Raw genomic sequence first — 24,266 nt, forward strand, 5'->3', positions numbered from 1 at the left:
CAGGATTTCTAGTGAAATTCCTGTTAATTTCATCTTCCTCTAGCCATCTCCTTCCCCACGCTGCCACCGTTAGACAGCTGATCACTTTTCTACCCCCTTTCTCTCCTCCTCATCCTCGCCCACATGTAGCTAAGGAGTGAAAGAGAGACGAATTGTTAACTAGAGCCAGAAGAGGGAGGGATGAGACCAAGGAACTGAAAACAAAGGGTAGAAAAAATTATTTATTTTTCCTGGCTCCAGCTTACTCTAGCTTAAAGGAAAAGCCGAGCTACCCTGTGCCTGTCTTAGAACACTCATGTTGTGTGACTGTGGAATGCATCTTGGCTGCCTCTAAAATAGGTTCTTCTTTTTTTTTATCAGTGCAGGAACATTACACAGTTAAACATATGGAATGTATTGGACTATTCCCGTCCGTTTTTTTTTTTTTTAGCAGTGTCTTCTCGTTACTTGCCTTAGAGATTGCAGTCATCTCTTTTGTGGACAGGTTTTAAACTTAATTAGTTAACTTGCTTTTATTATAACTATTTATTAGTTAATCTTGTGGCACTTGGACTAGAGTGACTGGGTGGCCCAGGGATTATGTAAGGGCCAATGAAGCCTTCTATATTGAGAGTTCAAAGCCAGCCCCACCGGTCAGAAATTGTTCAGCCCTGCAGGGCATTTGGTGGCCTCTCTGCAGTGATTAATGGGGGTTCAATCCAACTCCCTCAAGAAAAGTATCCAAAGTACAACGTATATCCAAAGTATATCCGTTGCAATACCTTGTCATTAATCAGCTTATGCACAGTCTCGGCAGAGGAGCAGAGGATTCGTTAGACACACCGCTGAATTGCTAGTCACGCTGGCAAGGGGCAGTGTGTTGTGGAAGCTTGAACTGCACTTGTGTGTGGGCTGCTACAGAGGGAAAACAGAAGACTACAGTCTCTCAAGTATCAATTTGCCACCTTTCGTCAATGATAACGGCACTACAAACATGGGTCGTTTCAAAGTAATTGCAGATTTGACTTCAGAGCAGTCCCTATAACTCAGCAGAGAGCACGGTATTCTAGCTGAAAAGATCTGTTCAGAGAAAAATAGGGTAAAAGTTTGGATCCTGCAGATGACAACATGGTCAGGATACTTCTACTCCTGGTACAATTTTCTAGGTCTGTCCATGCCTGTTGAATACCTTAAGCATAGAAATTATGAGATGGAGAGGACTCACTGGATCATTTAGCTCTTCCCTGCAAGCAATGTAGGATCATTCCATCAGAATATCCTTCAGTGCTTTGTCCCCAGTTCTGTTTTAAATGTCCCAACTGATAGGTCTTCTCCACCTCACTTGAGATATGACTCCAATCTACTACGCTTCACTGTTAGGCCTCTGTTCCCCTATGTTAGCCTTATGTTTTCATTTGCTCAGTTTCATCCCACTCCCCACACTCACCCTCCTTTTGCACATTTTTCTTGTGCATTACAATTATTTTAAATTCAAAAGGGATGGCAACAGTCCCCTAATCTCCACCTGTGGTTCAAGGCCAAGCACAGACATATTTAATGGTGGTGATGTTTGTTCAGCCTGTTGGTTTGTTTTTTTTTTTAACTATCTAGAATAACAGCTGATGAACATCTGTGGAAACATCTGCATTGTGTATGAAAGGATTTTTTTTAACCCTCGGGGTTAATAGGGGTTACTTGTCCACGGAACCTGTTTGCCGAGTTTGTCCATGGCTACTTCAAAAGCAGATCCCAGTACTGGCTTCCTAACCACTCTATTCAGGTTCAGCCAGGTATATGTTGCTGAGTGAAAGACAAACCTGTCTGATTTTACTACGGGAGGGGCTGAGGGATTTGTGCAAACTGGTTAACACCCCTTGTGGAATATTTGTGTGTTCCAGAGCATCGTTTTATTGGAAACTGAAACAAGATTAGGGCAGTCTGGCAACTGAGAACTTTATTTAAGATGCTGCAAAGATAATTGGACTCCTGATCTCAGAGATTTACCCAGAAGCATAAAGCCAGAGTGAAAAGCTGATGCATAATGGTTTCAAGGGATTCATCTTATTAAATAAAATCACTTTGAAGTCTTCATTTCCCCCACTGAAATCCTATGCATTTCTCTGCTGAATGCTGCTGTTGTGAAAGCCACTTTTTGGAGGGCTTCTTGAGGTGCTCTTTCTAAGACAAGACACTAAACTGAGGGCTTATCTGCCATATCTAGATGAGTATACTGCACTTATCACCATGGTACCTGACTGAGGGCATTATATGCAAACAAGGAAATCTATTACTCTCTCTCTCTCCTTCCTTCAGTAAGATTTCCCCAAGAAATTCCCCCAAATTGGAAGAATGGGGAATGTTTCCCCACCCCTCCAATCACCTTCACATCTAAGTACTTCCTTGATAAATGACATCTGCATAGCAAGGCTTCTAGTTATCTTCTCTTCTCCTTTCCCTGCTATCAGGGTTTTCCTTGGGATATAGACTAAATTTTTTAAATCCTGTATTCTTGACCAGCAAGTGGACAGTAAGATCTCATGGCAGTTTTCAGAAGCATAGGGTTGTTTCTCTTGGTGCTCTTGCCAAATTCCTCTAGGGATAATTACATTCTGCCTACCTGCAACCTCTCCCCTGCCATTTTAACTGGCTACCTAGTATTCTCCTTGACTTCCAGTGCAGAACTGACATGCAGTGAGGCTGTGAGCTGTCAAACAGCTGTCCAATTTCATCTCAGAGGTTGCTGACTCGCAGTCCTGATTGCAGCAATTCCTGCACAAATCGTTTGGGAGATTAAAAAAACCTATATAAATATAAGCTCTGATAATAATACAGATGATATTGGTCCAGTTCAGCAAGTGCTTAATGTTAAATCAAAGTGTTCAAGTACTTTGCAGAATCAGGGCCATTATTAAGTGTTATAGTGGGGGGAGAGGGAGGACTGGTAGAAAAAATGTACAAAAAATGTTCCCTCTTTGGTGCAATTTCATTCCCATGAAATGGCTGTTGACACATCAGAAATGAAGTGCAGTGGCAGCATTTGGGGGCTCACTACTGTTCCTGTGTTGGAGGCCAGGGGAACTGGATTTTTCCCCTGGTTTTGCTTAACTACAGCACAGTATGTCCCCATGAGAAACAAAGACACTTTTTCATTTACTTGTTCTTATGCAGAGGTGAACTGTAAAATTCACATGGGATCAAACCTTTGAATCTCATTTCCCTACAGGATTTAAAGCAACAAAGCTCAGAAAATCTTAAGCAACTCACTGAAAATACATCCCACCCTGCTCCAACCACAGGCAAGGTGAAATTTTATGAGGAGAAAAGGAATGTCTTGTGTGTATTTAGTTTAGGATATTAAAAAGAAAATCCTGAGATGCTTTTCTACACATCAAAGCACTCCGAGATAAGGCCAAAAGGCCAGGGGGAGTGCTATAAGTTCTGGCTCTCAAACTCGTTAAAAGGGACTTCAAGGAAAGTGATATTTGTTCCAAATGTGTGTTTTGAGATCCTCAGGTGAAAAACTCCAGAGAAATGCAAAGTAATCTTGCAGGAGCATCTCAGTTGTAAGGGGTTCAGCACCTTGCTAGCAGTACCAATGAAATATCCAGAAATAAGATGAGACCAGCTGACTTTTCCTAATGATAGTGTGATGTTGCATCATGATGACCCAGAGCCATGAGACAATCCGTTTGTTCAGAAGGGCATGTATCAAAGCGGAGCAGCATAGAGAGATCTCCAGAAACACAAGATAATAAGAATGGACTTGAACTTGGCCCACATCTCCGACTGAACCATTGAAAGAAGTTCTTCCCCACCAATGCTGAAAGAGTCCCCTCCATTTGAAATCCAGCTTGCTGTCCTAGCAATGTCTTCTGGGTTTTCTGCTAGTGTCTTCTACATTTCACAAATTCTGATATTTTCCTCGGGGTCAGAGGAGAGACCTGTTGTGTTGAGGCAGCCTCTGACCCAAGGAATCCCTACAAGAACAAACTAAACCTCATCAAAGACAGGGCCAAGTACTTTCCTGCCCCAGGGGAACATACCTCTCAACTGACCTCATTTCAAGGGACATCACCCATTTTTAGGTTCAGAGTTACCTAATGTCCACACAAAGTTTGGCATCCTCTCATTGTTGAAAATTATTTACAGCAGAAATAAAGAATCATGAATGTGAGGTTGTTGGAAAAGTTATTGGCACTGAATAAACGAGAAGCCCTGTATTTTCAGGTTCTTGCATGAATTTTTCTTTTGTGTCTATGTCCCACAGGTGTGTTGCAAAGAGAAGCCCTGTCTGTAGGGGGAGGAAGTAAAGGGGAGGAGTTGCTGGGGTTGGGAAAGGGAAGTGCACTGACTGAAATAAACGGAGATGGAGAAAAACATTTGCCCGGTGCTGGGTTTCATTCATTAATAGTGATTCCTTTGCTAATTGTAGTTTTTCTACCATAAAATATAACACTTTCATCTACAGCATTCATCGCCCTTTCCCACTGCCCCATTATGGATCCACTAAAAACAAACCCCTTTCTTTTTCTCCCTTTGCTTGGCAGATCATAAGCAAGTTGACTACAGAACATAGCAATGCATCAGGGATCTATTACTGTGTGGCTTCGAACAAGATTGGTAAAGAGGAGAGAAGCATCAAGTTCTATGTCTCAGGTAAATAACAGGCTGCACAGATGATGGGTGCTTGCTTTATAAAAGCTTGGTTGCACTGTTTTATCTATCTCAGGATTTCATACCATTGCCCATCACCACCGAATCCAAGCAATTTCCATGTAGTATCAATGGCAATAGCAAAGTCCCTCGTGGACTTCATGGGGTCTCCGGCACCTAGGTGTCAAATTAGCCCTTTCCTACAATGGTGCAATCCCACTGGAGTCAATGAGGTTTGCAAAGATAAGCAAGGGCCATATCTGGACCTGACCCAATCCCACAGTTGTAGTTAGAAAGTTTTTCTTAACGTCTAATGTCTAATTAAGGGGACTGAACTGGATGACTTCTTGAGGGCTCTTCCAGCCCTAGATTTCTATGATTCTATATTATTTCTCCAAATAACACAACTCCAAACCCATATCCGTTTAATCTGTTAGTGTAGAATCCCTTAGCAGTGAAATCAGAAGGTTTTACACCCTGGCATATTTGTCCAAATGTCCAGGCATATTTGTCCAAATGTTTAAACAAATGAATCTTAACTGTGCATCCTCCCTTCTGAGTTCCCTTTCTGGACACACTCTACCAGCAGGAATTTACACGGAAATGGCAAATTTTAAACAAATATTGCAGACGCTTCATATAAAGCAAATGTCAAATTCTCAACCGTTCATATTTGCACCGGGAAATGGATACAAAGAGTGAAGCTCTCCTGTCAGGGAATGCAGACACACAGTGTGACTTGTTCATGCAAAACAACTCAGTTGCTGAGTGTTGAATACAAACAGCATATTGCTCGGGAAGGAGCTACAGCCGCAGTAGTCATTCATGGAACTCATCCAGGAATAATTCCAAACAACAGATGTCCCTGAAAGCATCGCAGTCTGCCCAGGATCACAAGAAAAGGCAAAACTCACTGAAGAAACTATCCAGCATGAATCCGTCACGCAGTTCCAGCTACACTGCAGTAATAGCCCTACACACTGCAGGGACTCTTGTACACTGTGTCGTTTAGGACCATGCCTGTAAAGTATATCAGTAATTTTTTAAATAAGGGTAAGAAGGAATGTGTGCATCAAACCTCACTGCCAATCCTGTTACCTGGTGGCATGCAGGGGCCATAACAGGACGGCTATGTCCCCCCGGCGTATTTCTCCAATGCAGGAGCAACATAAGGCCAATATATGCAGCCCTACAAGACCCTTCTGCACAGGCCCCCGGCACTGGGGGTTGTCAGGGGTGGGAATAGGTTAGAGGCGATCAGAGTCTAAGTTCCCTCTAAGCTGCATGGCCACGCAGCTGATTATTAAGCACCGCGCAGAAACTCAGGGCTGCGGCGGGGAGAGATGCTTTTCCCCAAGCTCTGGACCTCCCGTGGCACCCCTCCCACAGTCCTGACCCAGCCCAGCCCTGAACCTGTCGCGGCCAGGGGACAGGCACCTCTCCTCCAGGCCCAACCCAACCTGGCCTGGACTTGCCGCAGCTGCAGGAGAGGCGCCTCTCCCCCACCAGCCCTGGTGCTGCTGTTGTGAGAGAGAGGGGGGAGGAATCCTCTCTCCCCACCATAGCCCCGGGGAGCCCCACTGCACCCTGAACCCCTCATCCCCAGCCCCACCCCAGAGCCCTCAGCCCCCCTCAGCCCAACCCTCTGCCCCAGCCCTGAGCCCCTCATCCCCGGCCCCACCCCAGAGCCCTCACCCCCAGCCGGAGCCCTCAGCCTCCCTCCCCCACAACCATCTGCCCCAGCCCTGAGCCCCCTCCCATACTCCAAACTCCTCAGCCCCACCCCGCCACATGAATTTTGTTATGTACACCAATATGTGTACATAACACCTCACATATCACCTCCATATTGGTGCACATAACAAACTCCATTCTGCACATGGATGGGAAAAATTAGAGGGAACACTGGCTCAGAGTGCTCTGTGTTCCAATAATTTCTGGTCTAGGGAAAAGACGCTCCCTCCTCCTAGGATGCTCTTCTGAGAGAGACAGCACAGATCTCAGAAGTCCCAGAAACAGCCCTGTCGGGCTGGAGATCAGTTATTAATTATACACTTACCACTGCCATATATGAACCTTCATGTAGGCTTCATTCTGCTCTGAGCAGTGCCAGATATTATGTTTGGATGGGTTTCTCAATGATCAAATCAGTCTGTTCCCATTGCTATTCCACCCACAATGCTTTTTAATACTCTCCATCCTCTACTAAAACCAATTTTGTGGCTGCTCAATGTGGGAAATACAAGTGGAACAAGATGAGGTTCAAAGGGTGGCAGCCACCCATGGGCCTGTTAGTGGTAAAAACCTTTCACCCCACTAATGAAGCTGTTTTGTCCACAGAGACATTTGTTAGACAACTTGGCAGAAAGGTTAGTTTTCTCTGGAGCAGTTGGAAGTTTTATATTTCAAACCTTCTTTTAATTTTGTTTGAGGCCAATATTTTTCCATACAGGGAGCAAACGTTTAAGGCACCCATTTTTAACAGTCAGGAATAACTTACCAAGGGTTGCGGTGGATTCTCCATCACTGGAAATTGAATGAAGAGTGTGTGGGGTTTTTTCCTCTAAAAGATATGCGGTAGTTCAACCACTGTTATGGGATGTGAAGCAGGAATTAATTCAAGGAAGTCCGATGGCTTGTGTTATGCAGGAGGTGAGACTATATGATCACAATGGTCCTGTCTAGCCTTAAAACCTAAGAAAGCTGAACTTTGACTTCTACATTGAAAGGAGTTTTGACTTGGTCACAAATTTCTCTAAAGAAAAATGGAAAGAGAGAGAGAACAGCCCAGAAGGCATTTTATATTAACATTCCAGAGACAATGTGACATGAGCCCTCGTTATCCATGTGCTGCTTACATCAAACCATGTAGGGTTATTCCCATCACAAAATTGTCTTCTTTCCATCTGAAATATACCAGATCATGAACAGGGCTAGGAGAGACATTCTCACCCCTAAAGGGAAGCATATGAGTTCCATGCCATCCTGGAAGAAGGAGAGACATTAAAAGATAGCAACCGACTCACATAAATCAGATGTTTAAGGAAGAATGATGACATTTATGGATCACAAGTAAACTGAATCTTGCTAAATGCAGACAGCACAGTCCCTAAAGTGGAATTGTTTAGATTCCATTGGTAAAATATTACCAAGTCTGACCTGCAGCTTTGTCTCTTGGTGGGATGATCCTTTGCTGAGAGGTGCATGTGACTCCATCAAAGAGGCCAGTCCCCTTGCAGATGTCAGAAGAGCAACAACTCTGGGCCTGATTCACATATAGAAAAACTCTGCCCACCTTCCATACTGTGCAAGGCTGACAAAGAAGGAAATGTACAATTTTTCCCATCTTTTGTGGAATAGACATGTCTGGGTTTTGGATTCACAGACTCCTAAGACGCTGGAGAAATCACATGGAGAGTTGCCTCGCCATCTAGTCCCACAGCTGGAGGGAGAGACTGAGATGGTTTGTGAGATATGCCTGGGGTATCCGTAATCACAGGGACCACAGCAGTTGTTTGCATATAAGGCTGGTCCTGATTATGGAAACTTGACTGCAGGTGGAGAAGGAGAGTATCTTGTGCATCAGACGGAGCTATGTCTAAATGCTAGGTCAATATTACATCCTATGAAAACAGGTCATGATCTGCTGCACACTGTAAGGTTTTAGTCTTTCCGACATGTTACAGCACCCTGCAGAACGAGACGTAGGGCAAAAGACAACATCCAATTTTTAGCAGTCAGGCTGCTGAGTGTGATGCAGCCAGAATCTGAGGCTTGATGACACTGGCTGGAATCAGGGTTTGAAAGTACACCGGGATGATGGATGGGCCTTTGTGAAGAGAGCAGAAGATTTAACAGAATTGATCCCAGCCACCCAAAGTCCAGCGCCTGCTCAGCTTCCATTTGTAGAGCTCGGTGGTTAATCCAACCACTAGTGAGCACAAAAATCTTGAACTCTCATTATCTCTTATTGTCCTATGTGAAATGACTTGATGAGTCTCAAGCCACTTTCAAATGAACAAGTAACCAAATCCCCAAAACCTCCTCCAAACTGGGGCCAGTTGGGTTCCTTGTTGAGAGTCCTTGCCAAGGAACCAAGTACAGAATGAGCCATGGAGACCGAACTCCCCTCTTGCTCTAGAGATAGTCCTTTCAGGTCAGGGTTGAAGTGTTTTGGCCATGCAGTGTAATGGGGAATAATGGGGAAACCTGCACATCGTTGTCCAGACTGCACCTGTTCTGGGTGAAAATATAATACTTCAGACTCCAGGGCCGCCAACCTGGCACTTTCACCAACATTAAATTCATTTCAGAAAGGAAAGAAAACTCGCCCTTTGACCTATTGCAATATCAGATTAATTCATTTGTCCTTCTACGGGCAGGTGCCTACAGAACTCACAGAGACACTGGAAATAGCACTGAAAGCTACTTTTAATATGTTTCATGGCCAGCAGAATACATTTCATTGCAGGGGGGTTGGGCATTACTCTAAAACCAAACCATATAAGGGGGCCATCTTTAAAGGGAAAATGATATCAGTAGATGGCAGAGCTATACCTTCTTTAGGCTCTTCCTGCAGGTGTCCTGGCTGCTTTGCCCAAGTAAAGCACTCACAGTACTTTGTGATAATTAGGAATGTCCTGTCCTAACTCTTACTCCAGTTTTTACATTCTACTTAGTTAAATCCCCCATACAGTTTCAATAAGATATCAGATTTGTCTTCAGTTTATACTGTCTACCCCAGTTTTGACACCTAGTTGCCCCATAGTAATATTTTGCATTGGGAAGATGCTATATGGTCAATATATCAAACTTTTAGGACTGCCTCACCACTGGTCAGGGACACCCACTGGAAGTAACTACTTTGGAATCTGTTGTAACACGAGAGGAGCAAATATCAGAAATTCCTGTTCTGAGAAGTCTCTTGCCTTTAGTCTCTGGTCTGCAACTTGGGCACGTCAACCACATACCACCCCATATGCATTGAGAACTTACAATCGAGCCCTATGTGTTTGTATAGCATCCAGCAAAATGGGACTTCAACCTGGCTGACATCTCTGTGTGCTACTGCATTCAATATTAATAATAATTAATAATAAATAAACAATAACAACAGCTCCTCCTCCACCCTTATCTGGCTGTAACAAGAATGCAGAAAAATGGAGTGAACGATCTCTACTCGAAAGAAAATATTCTATGTCAGACATCAGATAAGAATCTGCTGTCAAATACTGTAATGCTTTAGGAATTGGACAATTCTACAAATGTTTGCCACTATCAATTTGCTCATTCCTGACATGTTTACAGGCCACATGAAAAGATCTGTGTTGCTTCAGATTGTCAGGCTCACCCCCTCTCTTGCTCTTTCTGCACTCTCTATGGCTGACAGGAGGCGTCTCCGCTATCCTGACAGGCTCAGACATGGAATTTGGGAAACAGCAGAAGTTTTAAATTATATACATTATTGTGCAAAGCACAGGAAATTAAAACCAATTAATTCCTTGTAAATACAAATGGTACCAGACTTCCCTTTTGATTTATGCTGACATTTTACCTTCCCCCAATGGTGCATTCCCAATTGTGTTAGGGAATCCCGCACAACTGGAGTGAATATCGCTACTACTAGCCCGTAATACAATACAGAAGACAAATGTGCAGAGACCGCTGATAAAAGAGAAAAGGCCACGTGGTTGGTTCTTACAGGAGACTTATTAGGTGTCTTATAAAATAGTGTCTGTTCAGAGAGAAGACATTAATTACATCTTAGGTTCAGGATTGTGAACGCTTAGTAGTCTAGAGATGGACTAAACTGTAACATTCTTTCAAAACTTAAATTCCTCCCTAGACAAGGGAGGAGAAAGGGGAGAGAGAGAAAGAGAGAAACTTTTTTTCTTTCCACTGTACCTAAAAATCAATAAATATTCTATCAGAGCAGATAGAGCTTCTTGAAAGGCTAATGAGATGGAAGAAAATAACAGAAGTCCCAGCTAAAAATATTCAAAATGCTAACTAAAAAAATGTCAGCAGAAGAAACGGAAAGTAAAACAACCCAACGCTGTGCTCCCAGAATGTTAAGTTAGTAGAAAAACATGCATGTGAAAAGTTCATTTGGGAGGCTAGAAAACTGAAAATGATTTTAGCTCAGAAAAAGGCACAGCTTAAGAAGAACTCAAGGCTCACCCAGGAAATGCCTCAAACCTCTGTGCGGGTTTCCAGCTAGCACTCCCCGCCCTAGACAGTGCATACCCAAAACCTTCTAATTCCAGCCACCATGGAGGAAGAGATTCCCCCCGCCCCCAGTCACTCAGTGGAATTCACCCTGTGGAAAAAGTAGAACTTTAAGGCTCTAATACTGCAAAGTCTCTCCACAATCAATGGCCATTTTCTTCATTTCACAAATGCAAAAGACCTAAGTGCTGAGATGTAAAGCTGGCATCCTGACCACTTGTGACAATGATTTCCTCTTGACAGTTACATTTTGAGACCAATCAGCCAGCTTTTAATCCATTTAATGTGGGCCATGTTAATTAAAAAATTAGAATTATATATATGTGGCAGATTGGGTATTTCTCAACTGTGGAGCGTGTCATGCTGTTAAGTGCAGTAGTTGCTCCTCCTACACTAAGTTCTGTCATTGCCAAAGTGCTGTCTGTTACATCCTAATTATTAGGAGGCCTTTAATGAATAGTTACAGAGCAGCATTAAAGCAAAGAACAAGCAGCTTTATTGCAAACATTCATCCTTGCTGGAGGACTATATAGAATGGACAATCCCTAATTGTCCTGTCCCAGCAGATGCTGGGTCTTAAGGAAAATCTGGAAGGGAGTCTTCAGAGATCTCCACTTCATTTGCTCCAAAATCCTGATCTGCCAGATAGAAGGAGATCATTCCAGAGCCAACTGAGTTTATTATTAATGGGCCCCAATTGTGAAAGTAAGGCTCTGGGATGGACAGGTCATTGGAAATAGAATAAAAGGGAGGCGAGGAGACCATGTTTCCCACACTCCAGTTCTCTGGTGGCTCACACAGAGGGTGAGGATAATGTCTTGGGGTTAAACCGCTGAGTCTTTACTCAGAAACAACTTCTTTTGTCTTCAGTGGGATTCACATTGGCACTTAGCCAGTGGAAGTTTTGTCTGGAGTAAAACACAAAAAAGGTAAGGACCCAAGGATTCTGTCACAGATGAACTGGCTTCATACCTCCTGATATTTCTTTATTTGAGTCTATTAAAAGTTAAAGCTGCAAGGATTTTTAAATCATCTGTTCAGTGACCAAATAAATACCCCTTGAGGCAGATGTGACAAAGACAAATATTGGTATAGTAGAAATAAAGGAGGTTTCTAGGGTTGGGGAGATTGTGGAATTGTAGAGAAAGCCAATGTTACCTGTGAAGAACAATAATATGAGTGGGTTTTTTTACTCTGATAAAACAATATCTTGTGGCTTTGATTGTAGACAGAGGGAAAGCATCTCAAGCGTGCATATCAGTCTCCATGGAGAGCCGTCTCGTTTGATTACAAGTTAGCTTGATTAGCCTCAGCGCATTAACTAATTCTACACATCATTTTAGTTAATTACTGATTGTGTAGTTCTTAGTACACTCAGGGCCAAACTATGAAAGGCTCATGGACCAGGCAGTGGACACATATTTACCCAATTTGCAAGCACAAATGCTTGTTTGCATGTGCAATTGCAGGCTTTTGGGGTTTCATTTTTCTGGCTCATCCCATTGTGTTGGTCTTTGAAATTTGGCCCTCAAGGTGAAAACAAGCAGCCAAAAATCCTCTCAGTTGTGCTTTCATTCCAGGTGTGTTTTCTCTTTCCCCTAGATGTAAAATCGGGTCTGCAGACAGACCGACCGATCACCACCATTGTTGGGAGTGATGTTCAGCTGACCTGCAGAGCCTCCAGATACATTTACAATCACCTGGCATGGTACTACCCCTCCGCACAGGTCGTGCCTGCCAGCTTCACGCAGGAGCAAATTGACAGATACTCCATTTCCTTGACACTGGCCATTAGTAACGTCACCAAGGAACACGCTGGATGGTACAAGTGCAGCGCTCAGAATCGACACAACAGCACGGAAGTGCAAGAACAGCACACCCAGCTCAACGTTAAAGGTAGGCCTTGTTGTCTGAAAACAACAACTAAAGGTACTATGAGCAGGGTGCTGAGCATCTGCCATGCCCACCGATGTCCTTGGGAATGGCAGGTGCTCAGGATCAGTCAGGTATTGCCTGGATGTATTTTTCTGTTGTGTTAACAGTTGACTACAATGACCTCTACACATGTAGCACCTTTCATCGGAAAGGATCCCAAATGGCTTTACAGATCTCTAAGACCTGATTTACAAACCGTGGGCCAAATCCTGAGCTGGTGCAAATCATCATAGCTCCATTGAATTTGATCGAGCTACACTGATTTCCATCAATTGAGACATGGCCCTGTACACGCAGGAATTATTTAGCCCATCTGCGCCACGCCCCTGACATGCTGCAGCTATTTGACAGTGCACAGCAGTGCCTAAGCACCATAGCTTAGGATAGGTTGGCCACTTGAGACGACAAGGGAGAACCGGTTGAGCCTGGCGTTTGCAGTACTGAACGTGGCACCTGACCAGAGCACCAGCCCCGTTCCTATGCAAAGTGCTGTGGAATCTTCAGTCACCACATGCAGCAACTACAGCAGCATCATGTCCTCCTAACTCCACGCTGGGGTGTTGATTTAGTGCAGACTCAGAAGAACGAGCACCACCTACCATCTTGCCAACCCCACCAGCATGTCTCTTGGGTGGCCCACCCAAGGTCTGTCATGCTTTGGTAAAACATCCAATGAGATTACATCCCATGATGATTACCATGGTTATATGTAACATGAATAAGATTAGGAGTCCTAGTGGCACCTTAGAGACTAACAGTTTATTTGAGCATAAGCATCCGATGAAGTGAGCTGTAGCTCACGAAAGCTCATGCTCAAATAAATGTGTTAGTCTCTAAGGTGCCACAAGTCCTCCTTTTCTTTTTGCGGATACAGACTAACACGGCTGCTACTCTGAAACCATGAATAAGATTTAGGCCCGTCAAATGTAATTGCAAAGGACATTGGCCAGGAGCATGGTATCGAAGGGTATTCACTCTTTACATTTAAAGCAATAGCAGGTTTTTCTTTTCTGTATCTTGACTCCAAGAACCCATCTCTTTAAATTTAGTGTCAACAATAAATATTACAGAGCTCAGTGTCCTTGCTATCTGTGGCTATCTAAAGACGACAGGCTGGAATCTTGTCCCACTTTTACACCAGCGTAAGCCCACTAATTTCAGTGGAGTTTCTCCTGATTTATACTCGTGTGAGTACGGGCAATCAGGCCTCAGACTTCTAAGAAGGAGGCGGTACCAGCAGAAGGGTTGTGAGGCCCCAGGTCTTCTCATCTGTCTTCTAGCAGAGAACAAAAAGCGTGGAACAGAAGTGGAGCATGGGGGAGACCCTAAGCAAACTGTGCCTACCCAGGTAGTGGAGAGCACAGTTATTCACAGGGCGTTTGAGTGTGATCCCGAAGTTAGGTTCTGCACTTAGACGATTGCGAGTAGGCACTAGAGAGACAGGCAGGGACAGACATGCTGCAGTAAGCCCCTGCCTGGTAAGGGCCAGCCCATGTTGTGCTAGCTCCACATGTCACGGTCAAGTAAAGCTGTTACTAGCAGTTTCAATGCAGTGTCCTTCATGAGTGCAGACAGAGACATTATCATGAGATCTACAAACACGCATGCAGACACAGAGAGAGAGAGACGGAAAAAATTCTCACCCACACTATAGCTAGCGCTGTTCTGATGCCTGCGTGGGCAGTGCCTGGGTGACTTATTAAAACAATAAATCAATGCATCGCTCTTCTCTTTCCAATGGCCCAAGGGGGGAAAGAGACTATGACTCCTTCTGTCATTTCCTGTACTGGCCTTTCCCCCGTAACTAGTGTCCTTACCACCCTTCACAACAACCAGATGTGCAGGCACCAAGTCCTTTTCTGCACATTGCATTCAAGCAATTCACTTTCTTTTCCCCTTGCAGATATTTTTGTTCACTTAGTCAGATTTCCACCTACACAGACACCTACACACAGTGGCAGGGGGGTGGGGGGAACAACAGCTAGGCTATTAGTACACATACAGAAGAGCTGGGATATTGAACATGTCTTTCTGTGAGTTACCAGTTGCTTCTTATTTGTCTGTGGTGGCTGGGAGGCAATTCATCCTGAGAGCATGCTACATGAGCACACTTTCCCCAAAACACTTCTCCTCCCACTATAGAAAACCAGCCATGAAGCCTTTCAATGTCCCTTTCCGATTCTGCGTGTATTGGATCTTCCTCTTTATCCTATGCGCACTGGCTATTCTCCATGTTTCAGGCTGTTTTTTACAGTGTACTCTGGGCTTTGTTCTCTGGGGTCCTGCACCTTTTGCAGTCATTGACAGCAGTGTAAAATGAATACGAAGTGTGGGTAAAGCGCTTCCGTGCTGAACTTTGCAGTGGTGTAAATGACTGCACACAAGGTACTGGGCAACAGAGACTCCTAGCATTTTCCTCTCTTTTCTTTGCTCCTTTCTTTACGCTCCCTTTGTGTGTTTTTGCTCTGCCCCCAACCTGATCCTTTGTTTGTTCACAGGGACTAAGTAACATTCAACTCTGAGTGAAACTTAGTCCTGGTCTACACAGGGGGGGGCGGAAGGGGAAGGGATTGATCTAAGTTACGCAACTTCAGCTACGTGAATAACATAGCTGAAGTCGACGTACTTAGATCGACTTACCGTGGTGTCTTCACCGCGGTGAGTCGACTGCTGCCACTCCCCCATTGACTCTGCCTGCGCCTCTCGCAGAGCTGGAGTACAGGAGTCAATTTATCACGTCTAGATGAGACAAAATCGATAAATCGATCCCCACTGGATCAATCACTGCCGGCCGATCCAGCAGGTAGTGTAGACATACCCTTAGTGGGTTTGAAATTCAGCAAAATGAATTTGCCCATTCCTAATGAAAGACATGCTCTGTTTGTTGGTTTTGCTCACCACACACCTTTTTCATTAATAAACCTTTCTGCAGCCAACACATTAGGGCAAGGCCTTTATGTGCCGATGAAAATGTAAGTCTTTAGAAGATGCCTCCTTAAGGCCAGGTCTACACTATAGCTTTACATTGGTATAATTACATCGCTCAGGGGTGTGAAAAACCCACTCCCCTGAGTGATGCTCTTATACCGACCAAAGCCCCAGTGTAGACAGGGCTATGCTGACAGGAGGGCTTCTCCCATCAACATAGCTACCACCTCTCTGGGAGGTGGATTAACTGTGCCCATGGCAGAGGTTCTCCCGTAGCTTCTTCACTGAAGCGCCTCCAGGGCAGTTGCGCTGCTGTCGCATTTTAAGTATAGACCTGCCCTCAGACTGATGGTGTGTTGTTTTCCTTTGTGAATGCAGCAAAGGCAGTGCCACATATTATGCAGAACCTCGCAGACCGGGAGGTTAACATCAGTGGCAAGATCATGCTGGAGTGCAGAGTAAATGGAACCCCAACGCCTCATATTGCGTGGTGGAAAAATGGCTACCCCATTTCACCTGCTTCAGGTGAGTGTGGACCACAACAGGTGCCGAAAGGGAAACAATGGTAACGTGTTCACAGATTTGCAAGCCGTGTTGGTCCCGGATTCTCCCCTGCCTGGCATTTGGTGGAGTTGTTAACAGCAGTGCGTGATGAGTGCCAAATGCTATCAACCCAGGACGCTGTAAATGACTCAGACCACATTATCTAGACCTGGCTGCTGATGTGATTTGCAAATGGGATTACAGAGGCCAAAATAACCAACTAGCTTCAAACCAGTGCTTGATTATACGTGCCCAGTTTTGCACATGCCACTGCTTGTGCCTGCAGAATTGACCATATATGTGCAGAACTGACACTGGCAAGGGAAATCAAGGTGCTGAGCACCCAGCTGCCCATCAGGCATGTCCAAGATGGTTCTTTATGCGTACAAAAAGCAGGGCGCTTCACCGCTTGCTAAGCAGTATCTAAAAATGTGAGCCTGAACTGCTGGATGTTCTTAAGGCCTGATCTGGAGCTTGTTGAAGTCAATGGTAGTGTCTCCACTAAGGATCACTTAGCCGGCTGCAGGGCATAATATACTGTGTCTTTATTTCCCTCAGCATAAAACAATGATGAGAAACAGCTGTCAGCTCAGCCAACACACACACGGGCAGTGCTGCCCCAGGCTTGGAATGTTTGCCTGAGCTTGGAATTCTTTCCTGGCCCCTCTATCCTGAAATACCCTTTATGTCATGGAGAAACCAATGTTAGTAACTGGTTCCTCTCACTTTAATTTTGCTTCTCGGGTTAGGAAATCTAGAATCCTCCATAACTCAGATCAGACCGTTCTGAGCAGAAGCTCTTAACAGCTAGTGAAGTTTTATAAATAATTCGAGAGGCAAGCATGTAACTCATCCAACTGATGAACACATAAAAAATATATCTGAAAAAACCACCTCAGGGTAAATATTTCAGTGCTGTGCATGGTGAGTTATGTGCACAGCTCTTGTTAACAACAGAATTCATGGGCAGAACACACTGCAAACTTAAAACCTTTGGACTCAAGGCCCAATGTATTTCCCCTGTTCTGTTAATGGCATCTTCTTAGTAAACCAAATGAGCTTGGAATCGTGTGTCACCGAATCAGAGAAATTGAAGCTAGCGAAGGCTGAGTTAGGCCACATGTAGGCCATCTCCTCCCTCATGAATGCAAGATTGAGCCAAATAGTGGGTTCTTCAGGGCTTTGTCCCCATTTTAAATGTCTCAAGAGACAGGGTGCTCATCGTTTCCCTTGGGAGGCAGTGCTGTAGTCTTAGACATTGCTGTCTCACTGACATTTAGCCTCAGTTTTCCTTTCCTTCATTGTATCCCGTTATGCCCTGGCCAGGCCACCTTGGATCAATCTACATAATTCCTTTTCCTACTGAGCACTACATTGTGCCAGGTAGGTACAGTCCTCCACAGAGGAGGAGAGGGGTCACTTCTTGGAGAGGCATTGTGCCTTAGCAGGCAATACAGTCGCTCATAAGCTCCAGGTGTGTGGGTGGGGACTCAGTTTGAACTCCTCACCCAGTGAGGTGCAGCCCCTCTGTGCCCCTCCGGCCTGGCCTGAAAAGCATATTGGGTTAATAAGAGAGTTGTATTTAATATGTTCTAATGACATCTCCTCAAATGCAGTGCAACTCTTGGGCTGGGAAGGGGAGAGGCAAATCCTGCTGGGAGTTTTGCAGGTGCAACGGAGAGCAGCATTTGTCCCAGTGAGCTCATTCTGGGCCCAGTCATGCCCCCATTGCCTTCCATGGGAGCAGTATCAGGCTGCATGAATAAAATACACCTGTTCTGCACAGGCTGCAAAGTTGTCACTGTGGAGTTAACATGACAAGTGCATTGAGAGCAGGTGGCCAGGGAGGGGTTTGCAGCATGGTACCGCAAACAAAGGTGAATATAACATACCAGCACTAGAAGATCTCTTGTGGCTGCTACTGGAGGTACCAGAGCAGGGCTGCAGTGGCCATTGAGGCCATTTTCAACACAGCTCCTGTTGGACATTCTTTCTTGACAAATATATTCTGCAATCAAATGAAACTGTATCCCTCTAACACAGGAATTTCCATGGAAAATAACACCCTGGTCATCGAACGAGTGAAAAAAGATGATGAAGGCCTCTATGAGTGTAGGGCTTCCAATGAAATGGGCAATGACAGCACTTCAGCATTTATTAAAATACAAGGTGAGTTCACAAGCTCATGCACAAGCTTGGTGAAACAGGCTTAATTTGGGGAAAAGACATTATACAGCCCCCACGCCCTCAACCCCCACCCCCACTCCACACACAGATACAGGGCAGGCTTGGATAAAGTAGGAACTGACTTAATCCCTTGCTCAAAACTCAAAGTGAATCCCCTTTGAGGTTCCAGGAAGTTTACATGGTCACATAAAGACATAGGACCTGAAGCAGGTCAATATGTCTTCATGTCTGGAACACCCTGATAACAACTCTATCACAGACACAACATATGCTACACAAAGTGAGATATGGTCAATATAACTTGAATGTTTCATGGGGAATCATATAATACAGAGTTCCCAGCCTTTTCACACTGGAATCTCCTTAAGGTTCCCTCCGATTTAGCCAAGAGTTAGCTGGGACCACCTTCCAATTAGCCATAGGAAAAGAACAGCGTGATTGCAACCCATGACACCTGTTCATGATCCATAGGTTGAGAACCATAGTATCATACTTTGAACACTTGGCATTGATAATATAAAGTAATGGCACTCAGTGGATATCCTGCCCACCTCTGCCAAACCATTGTCTCTGTGTCTCTTGGTTAGAGATGGTTTCCTATATCCTTGCCTACAGCAAGTGAATGAAAAGGCTCCCACCACATGTCATGGCATTTCATGGCTACCATTTTTCTGAAAGGAAGCATGGTTGATGGAATTACACGTTTTATTATTTATTTATAATTTAATTTTCGCACTGAATTTAAATCCGATGCATTTAATTTACAGGCTCTGAAGAAAAGTCCAATATTGAAGTTATCATTTTGGTCTGCACTGGTCTAGCAGCTACCCTTTTTTGGCTTCTTCTGACCCTTTTCATTCGGAAAATGAGAAAAGTAAGAGAGCTTCCATATTGTACATGGAATTGAAATGGACTAGAGCTGAGCTCTGGGCTTGGATCCAGTTAAGACTAAGCTTCAGAGTTCAGGATTGAGGTCGACCTGGGACAGATGGTGACAAAACTGTATGAGCTGTTCTCGTGAAATTTCAGGCCAACATTCCTCTTGATTAATTACTTGACATCTTGTGAGATCAGCTGTACTTATGAGATTTCTGCCATCTTGGTCAGCATCCAATCAGATCAGGAAAACAGGCCCCTTTCTCTTGTGGATCTAACATGGATTCAGAAGCATCCAAGAATGTTTGGAGACAGGCATTCAAATCCTAAACCCCTTACAGTTCTGGTTTCAGCCCATCTCAAATAAGGTTTTCCCTAAAATGTAGTTAGTGAAGGGAGCGCTGGTTTAAGTATTGTTGTAGGATGTTACAGTCTGTTGTTTGCTCTCAAGCTGGGCTCAAACCACAAAAGTTCATTATGTTTCGATGGCTCATTTACTCCTTGGCCTCTCTCCTGAGACTCCAAAGAAGTGGGCCCTAAATTAGGTCCAAGGAGTATTTGATAAAGTAAATCATATTTAGGGTTGTTCTTTCTTGCTTACATAAACAAAAAATATGGTACAAGATGCTAGTTCTCTTGTTTGGATGCAGCCCAAACCACAGTCTTAATGTTGATCTTCTGTAATTTGTATGAGTGTTCACCACATTTACAACAGAACTGGGAAGAATCATTCAAGTTCAAGTTTACTCTGTCTCTCTCCAGGACAGCAGAGGTGCTAGACCCAATAGATCTTGTGTCATCATTTACACCTGCATAAAGTGGCCATAAGGGGAGCCCAAATCAGACTTTTCCCCTCAGTGGCACCCATGTTGACACGTAAGCCTGTTTCTAAAGCACGATGCCTTGAGTTGTTAAGGAATTGGAGAGCTGTCCAACAAGGCACTCAAAAATGTTGCTTTAATCTCAAGGATTTCCCACAAGTAGTAGCAGTGTTGGGTTTCTCTAATGTATGTAGAGACTAATGATATTAAGGGACTTTACATCTTCAAGGAATTTTACAAGCATTAATTAGTTAATCCAATCAACACACACGTAAGGCCAGCATAGATAAGTGTTATTTTCCCCATTTTACTGATGAATAAATTGAGGCATGGTGTTGCCAAGATATGTTCAAAAGCCACAGATGGGTGTTAGTGTCAGAACCAGGACTAGAACTCAGAGAGGCCTGGTACCCAAGCCTACGCAAATTCCACTAGATCACACCTTTCTCTCAAGTTACAGCCTGTGAATTGGTTATTTTCCTGTTTTTAGCCGGATGCCACAGATATTAAAACAGGATACCTGTCAATCATAATGGACCCAGAGGAAATGCCCCTTGACGAGCAGTGTGACCGTCTGCCATATGACAGCAGTAAATGGGAGTTTCCAAGAGACAGGCTGCGGCTTGGTAAGCAGTACAGACATTATTAATGTCAAGGATGGTGATATCCTATGGCCTTGAATGTTGGACCATAGCAGATGACAGAGGCTACCCTAGCCCCCATGGCCAGTGCTCTTCCATCCTTGGAGGAGAATTGACAGTGGTTCCAGAGTCAAGGATTGTTCTCCATGGGAGTGGTGCTAAAGGTCTCCTTCGAAAATACAGATGGCATCTTACAAAATGGCTATCATTTGCCGTTGTTCTCAGTGGAAGTGAAACCAAGATGTCCTCAAGGAAGGCAGTGTCCCTTGGCAGGATTGGCAGCCACCCTCTTCCCCCAGGGAAGAAGGCAGATATTTTGAAAGAAGGCGGGTCTTCATGAAATAGTTTGTAGAAGAACGTTATTCACCTTGTTGACGGAAAACAACTTTCCATTAAGAGAAACTGACCAAAAAATTATGATTAATGTTTAAAATTCTTTTCAGAACCTACCCATTGAACAAAATCTACTCGGGGGGAGGGGGGAATCCTGGGGGCCAGCAGGGGAATTTAGAGACTAGGAGGGAGGGGAAAACTGGTCTGGGGGGGGGCATGTAGCAGCAGAGGGAGGAGGAAATGGTGTGTGTTCAGGGAAGTGTAGGGGTAGGCACGGGATTTCAGAGGAATGTGGGTGGCAGGAGCTGGGGGAAACTGGCCAGTTTGCTCTGCCTGCTTAGTGCAGCTCCAGAGCAGGGGAAGCAGTCAGAGTGTCCTGGTAAAAATGACCCTAACTGTTCAAATCAAATAAAGATTTAAAGATGCACACTATATATCTTCTAGTCCAGTGGTTCTTAAACTTTTCTACTGCTGACCCCTTTCACATACCAAGCCTCTGAGTGTGACCCCCCTTATAAATGAAAAAGAATTTTTAATATATTTAACACCATTATAAATGCTGGAGGCAAAGCGAGTTTTGGGGTGAAGGCTAACAGCTCGCGACCCCCCATGTAATAACCTTGCATCCTGACCCCTAGTTTGAGAACCCCTGTTCTAGTGGCTAGGGGGAAAACCCAAATGGGACCATTCTCTTTGTGTTTCTTGTATAGTGTTCATATCTGACATTTTTAATAATTCAAAACAAGCAGCTTCCAGATAAAAGCTACATTGCCGTGAAGTTAAAGTTGAGTACATGTCAATAACTGCAGAGTGGGAGAGTGGACATTCTTTAGGTGCCCTCGCTGTGCATTTCCGTCCTTAATATCTTTGGATTTCTCTTTCAACCTGAACTCTGGGTTGGGAAGGGTTGATTTGGGGATAATTGCACGTAATGTTTTTACCTTTCTCTTATGTCAGCCTCAACTCCAGTTTAAAGCCATTTTTAGCTGGGAAGTATATTACATACTGTATTGTGGGCAGATCACGTGTACATACATCTATTATTGACTCTTCATCTATGCTGTGCCTGGGCTCTGGTGTCCTATATTTTTTGCAAAGCTAAGATTAATGCATGTTTCTCTCTTAGCTGATGCAGACTGTCCTCAGCCCCCTACGGCTCATTCTTGACTCTTTCTTCTCTAGGTAAAACACTGGGTCACGGTGCTTTCGGGAAGGTCGTGGAGGCATCTGCTTTTGGTATCGATAAATCTTCAACCTGCAAAACAGTTGCCGTTAAAATGCTTAAAGGTACATTTCTCTGAGAGCTTTCAGACAGTTCCTCTGGACACACGTGGGTAACAAGGTTTCCAGTGCTCAGCTCTAAACCAGTCCTGAGGACATTGGGTTTGGAAGGGAATGGATTTGCCACATGGGACAATTAGTCATCATACAGGGGATGTCAACGTGTGGGAAATGACAAGTGGGCTCCACGCTATGCCCCTGATGTAGCCTTATATTCCTAGAGGAGGAAAACAGCATCCTCCATGTCTGTGGGGTTAGGAGGGAAACAGATTACAGACTGTAATTGCATTAGTCTGAAATTGTGTCGAAACCATCGATCCCAGCCCTTCCAGATGTGGAACAGTTCAAGGGGTTGAAAAGGAGCGCTGCCAAGGGAGTGAATTAGGGACAACTTTCTTGCAGTTATTAAAATGAAGGAATGCTTTTACCATCCAGCCAGGCAGGGAGGGGGCCGGTGAACTTGGAGCATATGTTGTTTCCAAATGACATTTACATACAAAGCCTCTGCAGACAGTTTGTGAATAAATACATCATCTGGCATGTTGGGTGCATGGGTTTGTGGGTTTTAACTGGTCACTTGGTTTCTTTTCAAATATACAAGTGATTTTCTTTGGGTGGGGCTACACTCGCTAGCCCAAACTGCCGTATAGTGTTGCTGTGTAATAGTGTTAACACCTTCAGCTTTACAATGTGGCTTTTGTTGCCAGCTGCCTCTCCTGCTCCTCCACTACCCACCGCTCCCCTCAGTGCCAGATTTCCGCTACTTGCCAGTACCAGCTTTCTGTACCTTCTCTGGACCTGCACTGGGCCAATGAGGTCTTCAGATCCCCCTCTCTCTGCTGTTGTTTGTCCCACTCTACACCCCTCTTCAAGACGTGAGCTGAAGTTCCCAAAGGCCCTTGATTGACCCAACTCTCCCCTGGCTCCTCCACCCCACACAGTTTTCCGCAGGCTGCCTCCCAGCTAACCCTGCCCAAGAAGTCTTCTGGCAGTGCCTTACACCTTCCTCCTGGCTGCTGCTGCATCCTTCTTGCTTCATCCATGGCCCCCCATCACCACCCAAAATGCCATCCCCACCATGAATGCAGCCATCAATAAACTAGAACCTCTGGTGAGAATCTATTCATTCAGAAAGGAGAAGGCCCTAGAGGTGGCAGCATTACAGTGATTCCATGAATGTAAATTCCATGAAGCTTGTTGGTATCTCCTTCAAAATAGAAGGCAGAATGTAAATGTAATAGATTGTCATAAAGAATTTCAGATGATGTTCAATTTAAATGTTATTGGGCCTGGTTCCCATCTCAAAGCCATGTAAATCAGGTTGAACTCCACTGAAGTCAATGGAGTTAAAACTCTTTATGAGGCATAAGAAATGCAAAGATGCTGGGAAATCTGTTCATAGACAATTCTGCAACCAGAAAAAGAGGCTAAGTTTGTCAAAATAAATGATTTGTTATAAGTTATTCACTGAGCTCTAAAGCTAACCCCCAACCGTCAGACACGCAGACTGCGAGCAGTGGTAGGAAACACGCAACAACCCAGCATTATCCACCCCTTTTTGTTTTGTTTGTTTTAATCATGAAAATGATACAAAGATGATAGTAGACAATCACTAGTTACAGTGCCAACCATATGGAAAATATATGGTGTCAGAAGCAGGATCAATACTGAGGAAATGTCCATGTAACTCAGACAAGGCCTAGTACTCAGGAGCTATGGTCCCTCTCCTGACTTTGTGAAATACAACAGAATCTTGTTAGTCTGTGTTTCACATACTTTACAACTCACACACAGACATGGCCACTCTGCCCACTTGTTAAGGATGATTTAATACCAGCGACAGCACTGTAGTGAGGTCTCA

General features: G+C 44.4%; 1 protein-coding gene across 2 annotated transcripts in view; it reads left to right on the forward strand.

Moving 5' to 3' along the window:
• Positions 1 to 24,266, forward strand: part of LOC311525979 (vascular endothelial growth factor receptor kdr-like) — a 182,288-nt gene that overhangs the window by 118,376 nt on the left and 39,646 nt on the right. For both annotated transcript variants that reach the window (XM_084638534.1, XM_084638535.1), the window contains exons 12-18: positions 4,527 to 4,635; positions 12,463 to 12,756; positions 16,102 to 16,248; positions 18,310 to 18,435; positions 19,221 to 19,327; positions 20,641 to 20,776; positions 22,307 to 22,411. In XM_084638534.1, coding sequence (XP_084494660.1) covers positions 4,527 to 4,635; positions 12,463 to 12,756; positions 16,102 to 16,248; positions 18,310 to 18,435; positions 19,221 to 19,327; positions 20,641 to 20,776; positions 22,307 to 22,411 — 1,024 coding nt within the window. The remainder of the gene's footprint in view (positions 1 to 4,526; positions 4,636 to 12,462; positions 12,757 to 16,101; positions 16,249 to 18,309; positions 18,436 to 19,220; positions 19,328 to 20,640; positions 20,777 to 22,306; positions 22,412 to 24,266) is intronic.

Source organism: Lepidochelys olivacea (genome assembly GCF_965140295.1).
Source record: "Lepidochelys olivacea isolate rLepOli2 genome assembly, chromosome: 9".
Taxonomy (NCBI): Eukaryota; Metazoa; Chordata; order Testudines; family Cheloniidae; genus Lepidochelys; species Lepidochelys olivacea.